The following is a 20,923-nucleotide window of genomic DNA, read 5'->3' on the forward strand; positions in this document are numbered from 1 at the left end:
GAAAATAGTAAACTCTACCATATGAATGTCCAAACTTCGGATTGAGATTTCAGTTAGAGGTATTATTATTGTCATTATAGTTAGGGTAGACAGTCACTATACCATGTGATGAAGGTGCTCGATAGTTATTCCCTGCAACTTGGCAACCGATGACGTGGTCATCCAGGTGGGCTAAGAACGAATAAGGATGCACCACGTCATAGAGAGTAGATGAAGAACCAAGGCAAACCAAGTCCACTGGTAGGTCCAAGTTGCGGGACAAGTTGGACCTGTGAGCAAACCAGTGGTTGATGTGTGGCGATACAATGGCATAAGAGATACCCACTCAGAGAGATGAACTAGCAAGCAAGTTAGAAAGGTCAACGACAACCAAAGATGATCCTACCGTTGTTGCTATGTTGTGATGCAGAGATGCATGATGATTACAGCCACGACTTAATGACTAAGCGTTGGGACCTAGTGAGATGCGTTTTTGGTGAAACTTGGCTTTCAATGAGTCTTGCAGGCTATTTGCTAAAGAGAAGATTTCAACAAAAAACTTGTTGAACAAAGATAAGAAAGAGGTGGGCCAGCTTTAGAGTGCTAAATTTTTTTTAAGTGAAGCCCAGGTGGATCCACGGACAAATCTGAATACAACACATGGCAAGGGTCAAGTGACTAAGAGGGCCTATTCTTTTTAAAGAGCAACTCAGGTGGGATTTTAAAGGTCGAGCAAGTCTAAAAAGATACAATGGCTGTTGCTATACCACAATAGAAAAGTTCCCAGGCATTAATCACCACAACATGGTGACATGCCGCTAGCAGTTCTGGTAGTTAAAGAGAAAATCTAACGGTTAGGGCAGATGGTTAAGTGACTAAGAAAGGTAAAAAGAAAGCAGTTTCTGAGGGATCCAATGGTGGTTGCTATGTCATGACTTAAATTTGCTCAATGGGCATTGCTATGTCGTGACTTAAATTTGCTCGATGGGTATCTGTCTGCAGTTGGTAACAAGCAATAAGTTAGCAAATCTGGTGGTTAGTGAGACCGTGTTGAGGTAAAAGGAGAAAACACCCCAAAGGAAATCAAAAAGTGCCATGTGATAGAGTGTAGATAGAGATCAAAGAGGATCAAACGATCAAGATAGTTTCTCGACTAACTTGCCGTTGACCCGATAGATTTGATTTTAGAGGTCAGGAGAACTAGTCGTCTACACAGTGAAAAGCCCGCCAAGAGAAGAGTTAAATTCCTGCATAAAAATATTAATTCAAACACTGATCAATTGTCCAAAATTCAAGTGTTGCATACCATTAGAAAGCTCATGAAATAGAGAGATCACATTTTCAACCATTTATACCAGAAGTTTCAGCATGAATAGCTGTTTCCAGGGAATACATTTGATATTTTTAATTGGATTTCTTTTAATACAGTCTGAGTTCATTTCATCATGTAGATTTCACATAGGGATAGCTATTTTTTGCACTTAGACATGCAGATTTTCAAACAAAGGGTTCTTCTTTTTTAGTGAAGCTTTGTTAGGAAGGACTAGCAGCTCCATATGCAGTAAAGAGATTTTTTGTTCATGCAGAATTAGTGGCAATCCTTTTGAGAAATAAAGATTATTATTTTGCAGTCTTATGCATGAGTTTTTTTGCCATTTTGTGGGCAGATTCGCCCAAGGTTTTTCTCATGCAGTCTTTTTAGGGTTTTTGAAGGGGATTCATAAGAATTTCTATGTATTCTCTTCCTCCTTTTTTCCCTCTGGTTCTTTCTTTTTGCATAAATTTTTTTGCAAAAAGAATTGTAGCTCAGCAGTATTTGAGTTTTGTAACAACATACTCCTTTATTTTCAGTAATATAGCAGCAGATCACCTTCTTGGTATTTCTTGTCTAGTTCTGAATGAATGATTTGATGATTTCCTGTGATTTTTATCCTCTAATTTGTTTCATTCAGTCAATTTGTGGTGCAAGAAGATACATCTTAGTTGTAGGTTCTAGTTTGTGTTAGTTGATTTTAATTGCTTGAAGTTTTGAAAATCTATTGCTTTCCTTCACACACGCATTAAATTCATACCATTCTAGAAAATATTTATGCATCTACATGCTCAATTGAGTTGTGAGATTCAGAGTTATTTGCTAGAAGTTTTTTTGTGAGTTAAGTAGGTTGTAGATCTCAGATAAGATATTTGGTGCATCACCTTCATTAGAATAGATTTTTATTACACACAAGTCTTCTATCACTTTCTATCTCTTTTCTTATCAAGTATTTATGAGAGATTCACCAAACAAGAAGCCGACTTGATCTCCGGAGATTCACCTTCACTTTGAGCAACCCATAGGCTCGAAGGTGTTTCCATGTTTCAGAGGATTCCTTTTTTCAAACATAGCATCATGAGTGCAATCCTCAGTGACAATAGTTTTTGGCATGCTCAGTGGGACCCGTTTGAGCTATCACAGCTCAAAGGAAATCAATTTTTGTTGTTGTTTTGGTATTGACAACAATAATTCAACCTTTTGAGGTTATTTTTTCTAAGTACCCGATGACTCTATTTTTCTATTTCTATGTGCAGAATAAGTCTTAACAACATATGAGAAAGTATTAAACTAGACAGAGCGAGGATCCAATTGAGCATATTGAGCTACCACCATCATAGAGAAGGTCAAGGACAACAAAAGAGACAGAGAAAAAAGAAAATTCAACACTTGAGTTTCCAGAAGGATCACTAGTTGAAGTTTTTCTAGAAATTCCAAATACTAATTATCTGTCTAATTATTCTCCTCTACCTAATTCTCAACCTAATTTTTGCCACCCAAATAAATCCTCTATTTGCAACTACTCCAATTCAATCATCTATTACCCAGAATCCACTAGTAAATTCTCTAGTATTTGCAATGGCCATACCAAGAGCACATGCTTTTGTACCCTTCAAGGGAGGCAACCCTTTAAATTTGACCCAACATGATCTAATACCAGGAACAACCCAGAAAAGTCTTCCTAATTTCACTAGTGAAGACCATGTCACGCCCATTGAGCATATAAGAGATATAGTATCTCTATGTGCAGTTAACCATATAGCCCAAGAGAATGTGGCACTCAAGCTACTGGCATCATCATTCAAAGGCAAAGTGCTTCAATGGTTCAGAGGTTTGCAAATTAATTCAGTTGCTGATTGGGATGATTTAGGTGATAAGCTAACAACACAATTTACAGATAAGTCAAATCACCTATCATTGGTTGAGCAGATGACCACTATCAAGAGGGCACCACAAGAGTAGATGACTTATTTCAATTATCATTTTGTGTGAACTTGGAATATAATTCCTACAATGGTAAAACCTTCTCCTGAGCATGCATTTTTGTATTATTTGAGAGCTTTAAATAACGATATTGCTGTTATGATTCAATCTATGGGTGCGGTTACATTACCAGCAGCTTATGATATATCTATTAGAGAAGTAAACAACCTTAAACAAGCTGGTAAAATTTCCCGTAGGCCGGCTATGCCTATTTTTCCTGATATATAACCATAAATGCCTTTACAAGTACCCCCTTTAGCTACAATACCTATTGTGCCAGCATTAGATTTCTAAATTTATGCTCAAAAATTGTTATTGTAGACCCATCAAAGAAACTACAGATGCTACAAGAAATATTTATAAATAATGTTGAAGAACCACAACAAATCCAGCAAACTATTTAAATGTTTGGCAATGAATTGGTGAACCTCAAGAAAAATCAGAACCAAAATCAAAGGTATCAAGCCCCTTATCAAGCTCCTGATCAATCCAATAGGCCTAACTACCAATTTGATGCTCAGAATCAAAGGAGGAACTACAATAATAGGCAAAACCAGCAGTAAAATCAGAATACTACTAACACTTCTAAAGAAATTGTTCCTGCTTAGAACAATATCACACAAGACTGGTGTTTTCCTTGCCAACAACCTCATAGTCAAGCATCATGTCAAATTGCAATGAATGCTCAATCACATGCCTTGATGGTATAAAATAACATGTCTTATCAGGATGTAGGTACAAATGAAGAACTAGAAGGTCCTAAGGTAGCTATAATGAATTGGCAAGGTGAGGAATTTTGTGGAGTTAATCATTCACAGCCACAAAATATAACTTTCTCACCTATTGCAGCTAATACAAGGTCAAAAAAGTGTGCTATTGAGATTGGACAACAAGCTGCAAATCATCAACAACAAGTTGTAAGTAATGGGAAAAAGCAAAATAAGTTCGGACAACAACTAGATAAAGGGAAACAAAAAGCTTCTACAAGTCAGCAAGCTATTAGTACACCTCCACCTGTCCAAAATGTGCAAATTTTACCAAGAGGACAACCTACAACAGCTAAAGAAAAACACAAGGTTAGTGGTGTTCCATTTAATATTTTTGAATCTATGGGAAAGAACATTGTTTCTATGACAATGATAGATGCATTGCAAATTCCTCAACAAAAAGAATTGCTAAGAGACAAATTGGATAGTCTTTCCTTAACTAATGAGCCTCAAAAAGATCAACCCAGAGTTGCATTAGCTAATGATATCCTAGTTAAAAACAATCAGCCAAATCAAACACCAAAGCCTCCTCCACTTTTTGTAACACTGATAATTGGCAACCATCTAGTCTACAATTGCTTGATAGACTCAGGAGCTAGTAGTTCAATTATGCCCAAAGACCTTGCAGATAAACTTGGTCTAAATTTCAAGAATGTTTCTAGAGGAGTTGTATAGTTAGACGGAACAACAATTAAGTTAGCTAGTCTAGTCAAAGATCTTGGATTGACCTTGCATGCTTGTCCTAATTTTGTAATACCTCAGGACATGTACATAGCTGACTTGCCTTGATTTTTTGCTATTTGCCTATCTAGAAATTTCACAACAAAATTAGGAGGATACCTTTCTGGCGATTGGTCACACTTGTTTTTTAGAACCCAGTATGGTACTAAGGCAACCATTAAAATAGAACCTCAAGCCACTTATGACTTAGAACCATTACCCCCAATCACATAAATGCATATCTTGTCATCGGTGACCATGAGGAGTTACCACTTATCTAGGATCAAGATACACCTATTTAGTGCATACCTGATGTGAATTTGGATGAGTGAGTAGCCCAAAATATAGTAGAAGATCCTTTCATCAGCATGGATGAAATTGGTCTTGGTGTTTATATGATTCATGAGGAGGATTATGCTATTCCTAAGCTTGAAAAAGAGGAAATTCCACTTGAACAACAGTCAAAACAGTAGAAAAATCAAGTTTGGCAGCTTTATTTTGATCTTGGATTGACCTTGCATGCTTGTCCTAATTATGTAATACCTCAGGACATGTACATAGCTGACTTGCCTTGACATTTTGCTATTTGCCTATCTAAAGATTTCACAGCAAAATTAGGAGGATACCTTTCTGGCGATTGGTCACACTTGTTTCTTAGAACCTAGTATGGTACTAAGGTTACCATTAAGTTAGAACCTCAAGCCACTTACGACTTAGAACCATATACCCACAATCACATAAATGCATATCTTGTCATCAGTGACCATGAGGAGTTACCACTTATCCAGGATCGAGATACACCTATTTAGTGCATACTTGATGTGAATTTGGATGAGTGAGTAGCCCAAAATACAGTAGAAGATCCTTTCATCAGCATGGATGAAATTGGTCTTGGTGTTTATATGATTCATGAGGAGGATTACATTATTCCTAAGCTTGAAAAAGAGGAAATTCCACTTGAACAACAGTCAAAATAGTAGAAAAATCAAGTTTGGCAGCTTTATTTTGATCTTGGATTGACCTTGCATGCTTGTCCCAATTTTGTAATACCTCAGGACATGTACATAGCTGACTTGCCTTGACATTTTGCTATTTGCCTATCTAGAAATTTCACAGCAAAATTAGGAGGATACCTTTCTGGCGATTGGTCACACTTGTTTTTTAGAACCCAGTATGGTACTAAGGCTACCATTAAGTTAGAACCTCAAGCCACTTACGACTTAGAACCATATACCCCCAATCACATAAATGCATATCTTGTCATCAGTGACCATGAGGAGTTACCACTTATCCAAGATCGAGATACACCTATTTAGTGGATACCTGATGTGAATTTGGATGAGTGAGTAGCCCAAAATACAGTAGAAGATCCTTTCATCAGCATGGATGAAATTGGTCTTGGTGTTTATATGATTTATGAGGAGGATTACGTTGTTCCTAAGCTTGAAAAAGAGGAAATTCCACTTGAACAACAGTCAAAACAGTAGAAAAATCAAGTTTGGCAGCTTTATTTTGATCTTGGATTGACCTTGAATGCTTGTCCTAATTTTGTAATACCTCAGGACATGTACATAGCTGACTTGCCTCGACATTTTGCTATTTGCCTATCTAGAGATTTCACAGCAAAATTAGGAGGATACCTTTCTGGCGATTGGTCACACTTGTTTTTTAGAACCCAGTATGGTACTAAGGTTACCATTAAGTTAGAACCTCAAGCCACTTACGACGTAGAACCATATACCCCCAATCACATAAATGCATATCTTGCCATCAGTGACCATGAGGAGTTTACCACTTATCCAGGATCAAGATACACCTATTTAGTGCATACCTGATGTGAATTTGGATGAGTGAGTAGCCCAAAATATAGTAGAAGATCCTTTCATCAGCATGGATGAAATTGGTCTTGGTGTTTATATGATTCATGAGGAGGATTATGTTATTCCTAAGCTTGAGAAAGAGGAAATTCCACTTGAACAACAGTCAAAACAGTAGAAAAATCAAGTTTGGCAGCTTTATTTTGATGGTCCAAGAGGTAGGAATGGTTCCGGAGGTGGTGTTATGCTAGTTTCACCCAAAGGGATGAGATACTACACTTCTTTTAGATTTTCTTTTAGCTGTACAAGTAATATAGCTAAGTATGAATCATTAGCACATGGCTTAGAATGGGCTATGTAGAAAAAAGTTAAATATTTACAAGTTTTTGGTGATAGTGAACTAGTTGTGAGCCAAGTAAGGAATATACATGTCAACAAGAATGATCTTTTGTAAATATAAAAGCATAAAATTTGGGATTTAATTGAATATTTTGATGCATTTAATCTGTTGTCCATTCCTAGAAGTCAAAATAAAGAAGCAAGTAGGCTTGTTGCTTTAGGTGCTCAATTTAACTTAGCAGATGAGGTAGGAAATATTGATAGACAATAGTATGTTAAAATTGCAATAAGGCCCTTAGTTCTAGATAACATTGTTAATTAGCAAGTTTTTGACTCAGGTGAGTAGATTACTAATTTCCTAATTGAAGAAGCTAACTTTTCTCTTAGAAATTAGCGTAAGTTCAATGAGCAATATGAAAATCAATTTCTCCTATTGAAAACTAATAAGCTACCTAAGGGTTTGGTAACTCTTGAATCTATTTTTATTACAGATGAGCAAGTAAGAAAGGGTAAAGGCAACATGTTTGTGAAGGAAGAATATTATGAACCTGTTGAAATATTCAAGGACAAGTTACTTAAAATTGGCAAGGTATGTACCCTTGAAGAAAAACACGCTTTTGTTAAACTTTGTCAAGAATTTAATGAGATATTTGCATTGAGGTATGAAGATTTGAAAGGATTTGATCCTCATTTATCTTAGCATACTATAGAGTTGGTAGATAATCCAAAATTAGAACATCTTATGAGGACTGAGTTAAATAAGCTGATTGAAGGAAATATCATATTTTCAATCAAGCACACATCTTGGGTGTCCAATCTAGTTCCCATTAAGAAGAAGAATGGTGAACTTAGACTATGTGTTGATTTTAGAGACTTAAATAGAGCACCCCTAAAAGATCATTATCTGTTGCCCTCAATGGACCAAATTTTGCAAGTTGTCTCAGGTTTAGAGAGATTCTCATTACTTGGTGGTTATTCAAGATATAACCAAATTTTGGTCAAAGAAGAAGACCGGTAAAAAACAACATTTACCACCAAGTGGGGTACAATGGCTTATAATAAAATTCCATTTGGACTGATCAATGCAGGGGCAACATTTTAGCATGCAATGGATATGACATTTCAAGGCCTGATCAACAAGTTTGTTTTGGTTTACCTGGATGATGTAACTGGTATTTCTAAAAAGGAAAATAAACATCTTGACCATCTTAGACAGGTATTTGAAAGATGGAGGGAATTTAGAGTTTCATTAAATCCCAAGAAGAGAATATTTGTTGTTCATGAAGACAAGTTGTTGGGATATATTATTTCAAAACATGGAATTTCAGTAGATCCTGAGAGGATAGCAACAATACTTGCATTGCCATTACCAGCACATAAAAAGGGACTCTAGAGTTTCATAGGTAGGATAAATTTTATTAGAAGATTTATTCCTAATATTGCAGCATTGATGCAGCCACTTACAACCATGATTAAGAAAAATATTCCTTTTCAGTGGACTAAGGAAGGTAAAAGCAATTTTGAAGAAATTAATGAAGCAATTATAGTAGCCCCTACTCTCACTAATCTTGATTTAAAGAAATATTTTATTCTATATGCTTTTGGGAGTGAGGATACTATTTCTGCAATGTTGTGTCCACAAAATGATGAAAACTTAGAACAGCCAATTGCTTTCTTTAGTCAGATTTTGCATGATTATGAGACTAGATACTCATTTGAAGAAAAGCTTATGTTAGCATTAATAAGAAGCCTTCAAAAATTTAGGCACATGCTCTCTAACAATAAGATTCATTTTATGGTTGCTCATCCTACAGTGAAAGAGTTTTTTCTCAGCAGAGACATAAATGATAAAAGGTCAAGTTGGATCACTAAGGTAATGGAATATGAAATTTTTATCAAGGTAACTAAGCTAGTTAGAGGCAAGGGTCTATGTGAACAGCTTGCTAGAAGTACAAAAAATAGTAAAGAAGAGGAGCAACAAGTTGGAACAGTGCTTAATAATGACGAACAACCTGTTGCCCCAGCTTTACTAGTCACTTGGAATAAGAAAATTGTCCATTATTTACAAACTGTTTACTATCCAGAAGGTTTAGACAGATCAAAACAAAGCTATTTCAGGTTACAAGCCATTCCTTATGCTTTAATAGATGGTATTTTGTTCAAAAGAGATTATAATAATGTTCTTCTAAGATGCATTGAGACAGATCAGATTGAAAAAGTTCTAAAAGAATTTCATGAAGGACTTGCAGGAGGTCACTTTGCAACAAGAACAATAGGTCTAAAAATTATGAGAGCTGGTTATTGTTGGCCTAAAATGTTTTAAGATGCTCACTCATGGGTAAGAAAATTTGAGAAATGCTCATTGTTTGTAGGCAAACAGAGGCTAGTAGCCTTGCCTTTGCAACCAATTGAAGTTGAGTAGCCCTTTGCAAAGTGGGGACTTGATTTTATAGACCTATTAATCTACCTTCTAGTGCAGGTCACAAATGGATTCTTATAGCAACTGATTATTTCAAAAAGTTAATAGAGGCAGTTCCATTGAAAGAGGCTAATGAAACTTTTGTTCTAAATTTCTATCAAGACCTACTGTCCACGTTTGGTACTCCAGAATCAATCATTTCTGATAATGCTTAAGCTTTCATTGGCCTTAGAGTTTCAGATTGGTTAGTTAAGCATAATATATATTTAAACACTTCATCCAATTATTATCCACAAGGTAATGGACAAGCAGAATCAACTAACAAGAACTTCAACAACATCATTAAGAAGAGCATTCTACAACCCTAATTTGTTTCTAACACAAGACTTCATCCGGTTTGTCACCATAAGTTCTCTGTCATCTGGTTCTATATGTCCATCAGGCTTATTTATTAGATCTTTCTTCAAACTCATGTTACCTTTTGGTATTACCTCTGCAACCAGTTTCTCAGTATTGCAACTTTTCTCAGGGCTCAGATTCTTCAGCTCCTTCTCTTTCTCCTTCAAATAAATCAATGTGAACTTCTGCCAACCTTCTCAATAGTGACTAGGTTTCTACTATATTCATAAATAGCTCATCTACCAAACTGCCAAGGTCTTCCCAACAAGACATGACAAGCACTCATAGATACAACATCACACAAAACTTCATCCCTAAAATTCACCAAACATTGTTCCTTTATCTCTATCTTTTGATCATCTTGTAACCAACTCACCTCATAAGGACACGGATTCTCAAGCCTCTTTAATATAAGCCTCATAACCATCTCCTTAGATACCAAATTGTCAATAATTCCACTATCCACAGTAACCTTGCAACACTTACCTCTTGATTTGCACACAGCCCGGAAAATACTCTTTCTTTGAGTAGATCCAGTATCCTCACTTCTCTATTCTATCATGACTCTTCTAAACGTAAGGGATTCTCCTTGCTCTGGTATATAGTCAAGTCTAGTAACCTCACTCTTTGGTTCCTCATTTGCCACAAAACTTCTTGCCATTCCCTTCTTACATTCATAAAATCTATGTCTGGTTTCTCCACACTTGAAACATTTGCTAGAAAATTCTCTACCGATACTGCTAGTACCTTTCCTTTGTATTTATGTTACAGTTCTTTACTCCACTTAGGTTTTGATTCTTCCTCAACACTCTGCTTCTATGTCCTCATCTATCCCTTGAATTTCTCCTTCCCTCTATTCGGTTGTCTTCTTCTCATCTTCTCCTCATCCTTCAAAGCATACTAGTAAGCTTCCTCAACTGTGGAAACCCTCAACATACTCATCTCATTCTGAATGTTAAATGCAATTCCATTTATGTACCTCACATCTTTTTATCTATCCATCTCTCTATGTCCAAATCTAATCATCACCTTATATAATTCCTTAGTGTACTCTTTCACAGTCATGTTTCTTTGTTTCAGGTTCTGCAACTTCTTGAACAATTCCAACTCATAGTCTCCTAGTATGAACTTGGCCTTCAATCTTGCGACCATATGTCTCCACTATGTGATCTTCATTTCACCATTCTCCACTCTATCTTTCTGTAATTCTTTCCACCATAAGGCAACATTCCCTTTCAACTTATTCTATGCCAACCAGATTCTCTACGAATCCTTGACATCCTCAAACTCAAAGTAGTCGTCCAACTCTCTAATCCAATCAATCAGATCCTTTGGTTTTAGTGTTCTAGAAAAGTTTGAAACTTCCACTTTATGAATTTTACTCGCTTGCACCACTGCTCTTAGGAATATTTCCTCTCTTTCATCTTCTGGTCCTTCAACCTCTTCATCAAGCTCTTCACCGACTTCTTCATACTCATCCTCAGATTCAAGGTTTCTCTGCAAACTAGCCAAAGCGTTTTGGATTTCGTTCCTCACTTCATTCTTGAAGTCTTCCATCATCTGCTCTACCCTCTGAGGGTTTGTCCTTCTAGGTGATATCTCCTCTTCCACTCTAGTGAACTACCTCAACTTGGTGATCTGACTACCGGTTTCAATTGCCTCCCTTCGACGATCTATTTAACACACGCTCAACCTGCCTCCAATCCACGCTCTGTCCACCCAAAAGAATGCCTCAATATTTGAAAACAAATCTTCCACCAACTAGTTCATAACTAGCTATGATAACACTTGATGCCACCATAACTAGTAAAACCCTCAAAGAGAATCAACCAGCTTATGCAGCAATAGTAACACAGTGAAAGCAACAAGAAAACATAGCAAGATTACAAAAACAAATCATATTATTACCATAGAACCTCCAGCAACCAACCGGTTACCATCAAACAATCATCTTAAAACATCTGATAGTTAACTGGTGACATGTAGGCTATTAGCCAGATATAATCCAACTGGGACTCTAAGAATCAACAAGATCACTAAGTGCGAATCTCAATCCTTATTTTCAATTCTACTTCCTCTGCCCCTACAAATGATTATATAATGCCAAGTATATACCCACCATAACATATCTGGGTCGACCTCCTAAGATTACATTTACCAATGTAGGAAAATAAAATGTGTAACTAGGTCAGCCTTAAGAATTAAAGCAATACTTTCGAAAAATAACAACCAAGAGGTGAGGTTCAGTAGGAAGGTCAACCACACACCAAAGAACACTGGACAAGACCCAAAATAGATCCACACCCCTAGAATCACTCTGGAAATGAAGGAAAGTTAACTTGTCAGCACAAGAACTATCCCGAAACCCATAAATAGCCAACCAGGAGAAATAACTGATCAAAAAAGAATCCAAATGAACTGAGAAACTGGAATTAAGCACATGAACCATCCTGGAAACTGAAAATAGGATCTGCAATGAAAATGAAGCAACTACCGATACCAACCGGTAAGAGCACAAAAAACTACATATTGAACTAAACAAGAACTAAACTAAAAGGAAATACTTTTGGTTGATGCAAAATTTCTCATCAACTAGGGATGCTCCTGCATCAGAAAGGAAAGCCCATTATGAGAAACTTTTATTTACATATCCTAATATACTAGGTATTAAAGTCCTATATATTAATACATTCCATCACCAAATCTGTGCATTGAATCCCCACTAGGAATGTCATGGCCTCTATAAATATGATTTACATTAATTTTTATATGATGGGATGGTTATTAGGGATCTTTATATAGTCCCAAAATTGTTTCAAGTCGATATGCCCTATCTGGGCATCTCTAACTTTTGGTAATGAGATTTATAATCCATTCAAATGCTCATACCCCAAATATTTGTAGTTTATCATGAATTATGTTTTATCACCCTAAAAATATCTAGTTGAGTCTCCCCTTATTTCAATAATATTCAATTATGAAGTTTGAAAATACTAGCACTATCAGAGATAAGATTTTTAAAGATTCTCAAATGGCTTACCTTTTGTGTAACAATGGTGGTAGGTGTTGGCTTAGTATGCTCCATTTCTTACTTTGTGAAAGTTGGGCTATGACCTCTCAATTATGTTTCTAAAATAACAAATTAGGGATAACTAATCTTTCTTAAAGTTGCCTTAACTATCCACCTACATTGTCTTCTTGTAATTAATGTCCAGTAACTTGGTATTAGTATCATCACATTGTCATTGAACTAGTTAGGACAACCCAATAGACTAAAAAAATTATTTTCAAACTCTATTTGTCCTCTTATTAGTGACTTTGTTACGGGGCCATCCTCAACTATTTCTCATTCCATCTTTACTTTCTTTAGTTTAATGTATCATGTCAAAATTTGACGAGGTTTTTTAACCTTTGAGTGACCTGATCTTTGTCAAAACATCAATGTATTTATTGCATGGGGTTGAGTTATATAAAACCTACCATTTCCTGCTTTTAATTATTTATTGTAGAGTCAATGGTCAGGTTTCATCATGATTAGGAGATCACATAGAACTCCAACACATATTTCAAAACTTAATGAACTTATCCTATTAGGACTCAGGAATTAAACTGGCTAGGCTTCACATTGAAGTAAGTTTGTGTTCAAGTATCATACTTTGACATGGCATTTGAAATTTGAATACTTAAAGAATTTTCATATTGAATTAATGGTAAAGCTTCAAAGATTAAGTATGGGAACAAACATCAGGGTCCAAGAAGGCTATTATAATAAAAGACAAAAGACAAAAGGTTGACAAAGATTTTGAAAGAACTTAAGGAAAAGATAGTAATGCCTTGAACTAGTATGAATAGGCTAGTTGGGATCCAACGAGAGTTTCTAACTGAGACAAAACTTCAATCCAGCTTTAAAAAATACTAACTATGAGAAGCTTTGACACCAAATATGGGGTCACTCATTATGAAAACATTTATTGCTAGTCTTAAATTCAAAAACTAGATATTAGGACTTGAATTTTGATAATTGGTAAAATTAAGGCAACAACTGGCTATGAGTGGGGATAAATGTTGGTACTGATGTAGCCACAAACCTAGAATCTCTAGTTTTACAAGAAGGTTGACAATGTTTGGAAATAAAAAATGGACATAGGAACAACCAACACATGCACACCATTACTTAGATGCAAACTAAAATTGAGACTCACCTATTCTACTATGATACAAGGCAATAATTACCTACTCTTCATCTAGTAAAATTTTATATCTTGCCCATTATAGAGGAGGGAAAAGATTGTTCCTTTAAAATAAGCTAGCTTGATTGTGTCCACGGGGGCTTCACTTACTAGGCAATATTATATCATGACCACTCATATTGGGGGGTTTAATATTCCAATAATGAGGGTACAATATATTGCCTATCAATGAAAATAGGAGGGTTTTTAATTCAGGTTATGAAAAAATACAATATCTAGTATGAATATTTTAATTCAGGTTCTGTATTAGGAGGGGGTGACAAAAAGGGATTTTAGGGAAATATTTTTTGAAAATAGGGGGATTCTTTAGTATGTCATGAATGCATATGATATAAACTAGGCTCACTAAGTGAAGCCCCCATGATTATGTCACTACCACATAGTTGATAAATTTTGAATGGGCCTTTCCACAAGGAACCAAACTTAACTTGAGATTCTTCTAGTTATCTCCTCTTGTTGCACAATAACACTATGTCTCCCTCCATGAATTTTATGGACTTGGCCTTCTTGTCAAAAAATATTTTCACCCTTTCTTGGTGTAGAGTGATCTTGTCTACCATGCCTTCTCTTTGTTCCTTGATCTTGGAACAATACATAATTCTATCTCCAATGAGTACTAAAATTGTTGATCTATAATTACAATATGCAACTTGCAAGATAAGAGCTCAAGAGGGAGTGGTAGAGTTCAACCAATACCCTAAAATTTCTCAAAAGGTGACATTATAATTTTCCTCTTAGGTATTATTCTATCTACCCTCAAGACTTCATAGCCATTCATGTGTAAAATCCTTTGATTTTCATCTACTAACTTTTTCATGATCAATATCAAATTCTTATTGCTAGACTCAACCTATCTATTTCCTTAAGGACAATAATCTAATGAATGAGATAAATTTACTCCATGCTCGTAACAAAATAGTACTACTTATGAAGAAATGATGCCATCCTTCTATCTCTATGTATGACCTCCATACAATGTAGCTCTCATCTAGCTATTCCAGCAATACTCTATAGTAATAAACCATGGTACCCACACAATGAAATACTCCTCACCAGTTGTATACTAATGGCTCTCCATGTACCCTATATAATCTCTACCCAATTGGTTGGGCTATTAGGATATCCTTCCAAGCCCATACTAACTGTAACTTTCCGAGAAGCCTAAGCTTCTTTATCTGTGATAATAGATCAGATGGAGCTCTCTGTAGAGATTTGATAGAATGATTATCCCCTACACACACAGTCTTTGTCGATCCATGACATCCACAATAATGTGTACCATACTGAATGATATAGCAAGTCATTCCCTAATTAGAGTTAGGAACCCACTATCTACGGTGAAAACATAAAGATGTAGATATTTATCTAAAGTGGCTACCTCTTGGGATATTGCTAGCACCAATGTACCCCTCTCCATAGGTACTTTCATCATCCCTAGCAGCATGTATAATGAAATTGCATTTTAGATGTCCCATATCACCACCCGTGGTCCCTTAATTGGGAATAGCAAAATCCTATATACATAATTAGCAATGATAGTCGTCTCTCCCATAGAAAAATGTAATATCACCGTGTCCAATCTCTAATTCTCTAATCATACTATAAGGCATCTGTACCACATACCCTAGGCCAAGCCATTCAATCGCTTACCACTCTTCTACTCCAACCTTGTGTGTGTGTTGTATCACCATAGACCTCATCTCCCAAATTATGAAGCTATCTATGATAATCTACACAGGCACTAACATAGTCTTAGCCATTTCTCATCTAAAACCCACTCACTAGTCCTTCCCCCCATCTCCTCCTTTGTTTTTATTTTCTCTCTCTTCCCTTGGTGGAACCATGATTCCACCAATTTCCTATAGTACTTCTATTTTATAGAGCACTTTCACCATTTCCCATGCAATTTTGCTCTTTCATAAAGCATTTCCACCAATTTAATAACCCTTCTGCCTTTGATCGCCCATTTATAAGCATTCCTGCCAATATAAGATCAATTCTGCTAATCTTGTCATCCTATCCCTTTCCAAACTAGTGAGACTAGAAATTTTGTTGATCTTCAACAAATTTTCCCCTTTGGACCCAATCTTCTAGTCTAACCAACCCCTATCTAAATGTGGGAGCAACATATTCGTGCTTCCAGTACTTCGCACATGTATTCATTGGACACAGTCCAAAGGAATCACTATTTTTTTACCAAAAAAACATTAATTGCTAACAAAATAAATGTACAAGCTAGGTTTGATGCTACCTACCTCAAGGTTGAATCATCTCATCCATGTACCCTCCTCACCACATCCATTTAGTGCCTTGGTGCTTGACTAGCACTCATTATTTCTCATTCTCTATTACACTCAAATTTTCTATCAATTTTAGCTCTAAGGGTGTAAATGAGGTGTAAATTTTAAATTTTCCCTTATATATTGTCCCTCAAAACCCTAATTTTCTTCCCAATTCCTCCTATGCTCTCCCTTTTTTAACCCATTTTCTCCTATGCTCTCCTTTTTTCATCCTGGTCTTTTATGTGTTCACCATTTCTTCCTAGAATTTTGGCACATCTCCCCTTTCCGTTGCCCCTTCCTCAATTTATTTCCTATTGAGACACTACTCAAACCCCTTTTCTTTCCTATCCATTCTCTCAAGAGGACATTATTGATCACCATTAGCCCAACTACTTTTCCTATCATCTGGGGTATGTTTTTGTCCATGTTGCTTTCTATCGCCAATGCTTTCATTTTATTCAAAAGAATATTATCTTAATGCCATTTTAAAGAGGGCTAAAATGTAGACACCTAAATTTGATCATTACTATTTGATTAAATTATCTTTTCTCTACAATCTAGCTACTAATTAAATAATTTAACTATTTAAATAAAGACTATTTCTTCTGTATTCCTAAGTGAATTAACTTAATTAATTTACCTACTTAATCCTTGGTCCCAATTAATTAAATAAAAGCCCACATTTCTTTAATTAAATTTCTATCTCTTTTTCATCCTCTTTTTTACTTAAAATTAATTTAAAATTTCCCTTTCTCCTACACCCTGCCACTTGCATTTGAAACCTAGTCCTAATCCACCTATTAAATTAAGTAAGCCTCCTTATTTATTTAACTTAATTCCCTTTTCCCTGCATTTTGAATTAAAAGGAATTTCTAATTCCTCCACTCATTCTCTATCCATATGTCAAATATTCCTACATTTCTCACTTGCCCCCTAATCCATGATTATCCCTTTAATCATTCCCTCCAATGACATGCACATTCACAATCCCAAAGGTTTTTCCCACAAAATCAACCCCTTATCCTGCTCAACCTTAAGTTCCAATCACTTCTTGAAAGGATTGACATGGGTCTTTTCCCACTTTGTCCCCTCCAAGGAATAAAGAATTATTGTATTCATTTCCCCAAAGTACCCTAGAGTCTAGAGATAAGAAATCCCTTTATGAAAATATTTCTTACATTCTACCCATCATTTCTCACATCCCCCTATGGCCTCTTGAAAGATCTCCTAAGTTGATGCTTGTTGGCTTCCCATGAGAGGTCAGAACCCTAACCGTTTTCCATCCTTGATCTCAATCTCTCAATATTGGCCCTCAATTCCATCTCTCACCCAATTAACCAAAACTTTCTCTCCATTCTCTCAGTATGCAATGCCATAATCTTGAACCCTCATTAACACTTGAGCTCTCATACCATCCTCATGCTAGCTTGAGCAATTTCAAAGCAACGTTACCATTATGCTGCTAAATTTGTGACTACATAAGTGTTACTTTGGTTTGCATTTTTTTATGTTTATTGTAGTTTTGTTCCCCCCTACAATGATGTTTCTTTAATTTGTAATTTTGAGTGTTTTCCTTTATTGTTTGCATTCCATTTTGAACTCACATTTTGCTACACACACTTATAAACAAAATTACATACATTAACAATTAATTTATTTCTAAAACAAAATTATAACACACACAATCATGTCTAATAATTTAATTAGGTTTGATACATTTACTAACATTAAAATTTATTTATGATTCCAAATATTATTTCAATCCTTTTAGATAAATTTCAAATTAAAAAAAATAAAAAATAAATCTTATGAGGACTTTTAAGGTGCGATTCTATTTCGCTATCCCTTCATGCAAATAAATAAATTATACTTTTATAAAATTTAATAAAAAATATACACACAATTATAAAATTAAATCGAAAGCTCGTTCAAACAACAGCGAATTGTAGCGTTAACAGAAATAAACAAACATAAAGAAGGAAAGCAAACCAATTATCTATTTATATATCGGAGTTTTCCGTACATAATGATTATAGAGTCCCACAAACTTAGCATTGCAGAATGGGAATACTTTAAGAAGACACAGAAGAGTACTGAAGACACCACAGCAAGAGAAGAAGTAGAGCAAAATATTAGACTTTTATGGAGTTCAACGAAACCTAGCCGCTGTCTCTTTCCGGGCATTGAAATAAACCACTGCAACAGGCGATCCCAATCCATTTCTCTCTGCAAACTGCCGAGTCTTGAAATGCTGCCGTGACTGAGGGGAATCAACTGTTCCCCTTCCATTTTGCTTGAACAATACAAATACATATCGATGGATCCCAATTATCGCCCTTGGATTCTCATAGCTCACAATTTCTCGACCTACATTAAACTTACCAAAATTAGGTTAAGGGAAATGGAAATCTTAATGAAATCAGATGTATCATACGACAATACTTTCAGAAAAGAATTACGATATGAGACAGAGAAAATAATTTGGAGAATCTACTGACACATTTCAAGTACAATAGGTAAAAGATTGTCTCAATATTCCTAAGGACAATCTAGTACGGCTTACTCATTGGAAAGCGGGGTCCAGTGTTTATTAGGACAACCCTAAAAACCCAGTGAAATCCATACAATCTTTGTTGTCAAATAAAGAGGAAACATTATTCCATGCTTACCAAAAGAGTTAGACTTTGTCCCCGGAATATCGCTCACTATCCTGCACACGTTACACGAAACAGCTTATTATATTCAATTTTAGTGTACCAAACTCTGCTTTGCTTATGTGAGCATTGTTGTGTCGAGATAAGAACAGAATATTGAACTGAGTATGCATCATTAGTTGAAAAGACTCAGAAAATGGATAAAATAGATATAATCATTACTAAAATGTAAATGCTTAAAAATGGGGACAATACCAGTGGAGATACTCGCGTCCACTAGGATCGCTAGGACTTGGTGAATCTGGATCTGTCATGATCTTCATGCAAACACAATTGTACCCAGCAAAAATTCAATCATTAAATGAACAGAATGTCCAAAGAATTTCTATAGCTGCAGCTTTAGGGTTTGTAAGTAAAATGCATTTAGTTAAAATTACCAGAGTGAAAAATGTGGCGGGATCAGTGTCAAGAAGTTGAACTCGAGGTGGGGAAATGATAGAGGAAGGCATGAACTCAAAGCCATTGTGGACCTCCATGTTTGTGTTGTACACCACGCTCATCTTTACTGATGGAGTAAACACATCCACAACATCTCCAATCACTTCGGCAGATTTCAGCGGTTTTAGCAATCTAGACATCATTTTGTCAATGATTTTCTTAGAAAATTAGTAAACAATAGAGCGATTGTGGGCTTGGTTAGTAAATGCAGGCATTGGAGGTACCTATAGGTGTAATAAAGACATGGAATCGTCTTTATTCGACAACACGTTACTGTTATTAACGAACAACATTTTTGTATATTTTGCAAAGTTCCACCGGCCTTTCGGACTTGGACGTAATTTGTATATACAATGTAAACGTAATAATTTCGCCGAATTCATTGTGGGATCTGACAAGGACTTGAGGAATTGGATTACACGGCTTTTATTCTGCTACTACATTTAAAACCCTTAAAATTGGCGCATTAGCAAAAGTAAACCTCTAAATTTTGGAATAGGAATCAGAATAATGATTTAAATATGGGATTAAACACTTAATTATGGTATAAGCTTGCAGTATACATAATTTTTCTTCTTTCGGTAAATGGACTTGAATCAATGTTTCACACTCAAACAATTAACAATTGCACGCGTCTAGAACTTTAAATTTTTAATGAAAACAAAACTTAAAAGGGCTGTTTGTCTACAGAATTCTTTTGGAATTAACTTTGAGTTATACGGAATGAATTATATACCTGCATTAATAATATATATATAAAAAACTTGGAATAGGTTTCAAGTATTTAGAATACTGATATATAAATGTGAAGATTTATTATAATTTTTTTTTTTTTTTTTTATCTTTTTAATGAATAGACCTTCTCTATTAGATAATAATATTAAAGTACATATTCACAAAAAAAGGCCAGAGGATACAAGATCACCTCACGAGAGTCACATGGTAAGAAGCCAGAGCAAAATAAACAAAGCTATTCATCAAAAACTTCCTCAAGTAGACAAAGCAGTGACAACCGAGGGGGGACGATCCTAGTCATCTTTCTTGCCCCATACATCAGTGGGGCCAAGAGTCGGGTCGGACATAGACCATCCATCTTCTGGGTCTTTTTCTTCTTCTCCTTCCTCCTCCATGGGAGGTGAAATAGCTAGAGCCAAGCGAAAAAATTTGGAGGTGGTGGTAGCAGGCCACCCAGAACCATCACCGGTAGTAGGAGCCAAAGTAACAGGAGCAGCAGAAGGCCACCTTGAGGCAGAGCCACGACGCGGAGGAGAAGGCGATAAGAACCTCCACATGTCTTCTCTCCCACTACAGGAGTGGTGAGGAGCCTAGGACCATGGGGTCTGAGAGCGTCGGGCAGAGGATCTTCGACCCTGACAATGGCCACAAGGCGAAGTGCGGTCAACAGAAATAGAATCCGACGTCACTCTGGCAACCACACATGGGAAATTACCCCAATGCTAAAGGAGCTCATGTAAGTGGCCCACCTCAAGAGCCACTTTATCTG

At 36.0% G+C, this 20,923-nt stretch overlaps 1 protein-coding gene across 1 annotated transcript; it reads right to left on the reverse strand.

Moving 5' to 3' along the window:
• Positions 1 to 18,416: 18,416 nt before the first annotated feature.
• On the reverse strand, positions 18,417 to 19,562 carry LOC131067134 (CEN-like protein 1). The gene is made up of 4 exons (XM_058002066.1): positions 19,359 to 19,562; positions 19,177 to 19,238; positions 18,937 to 18,977; positions 18,417 to 18,634 (listed from the first exon to the last, which is right to left on the reverse strand). The coding sequence occupies exons 1-4, from the start codon at positions 19,560 to 19,562 to the stop codon at positions 18,417 to 18,419; spliced, it is 525 nt and encodes a 174-aa protein (XP_057858049.1).
• Positions 19,563 to 20,923: the final 1,361 nt, after the last annotated feature.

The sequence above is a fragment of the Cryptomeria japonica genome, chromosome 11, assembly GCF_030272615.1.
Source record: "Cryptomeria japonica chromosome 11, Sugi_1.0, whole genome shotgun sequence".
Classification (NCBI taxonomy): Eukaryota; Viridiplantae; Streptophyta; class Pinopsida; order Cupressales; family Cupressaceae; genus Cryptomeria; species Cryptomeria japonica.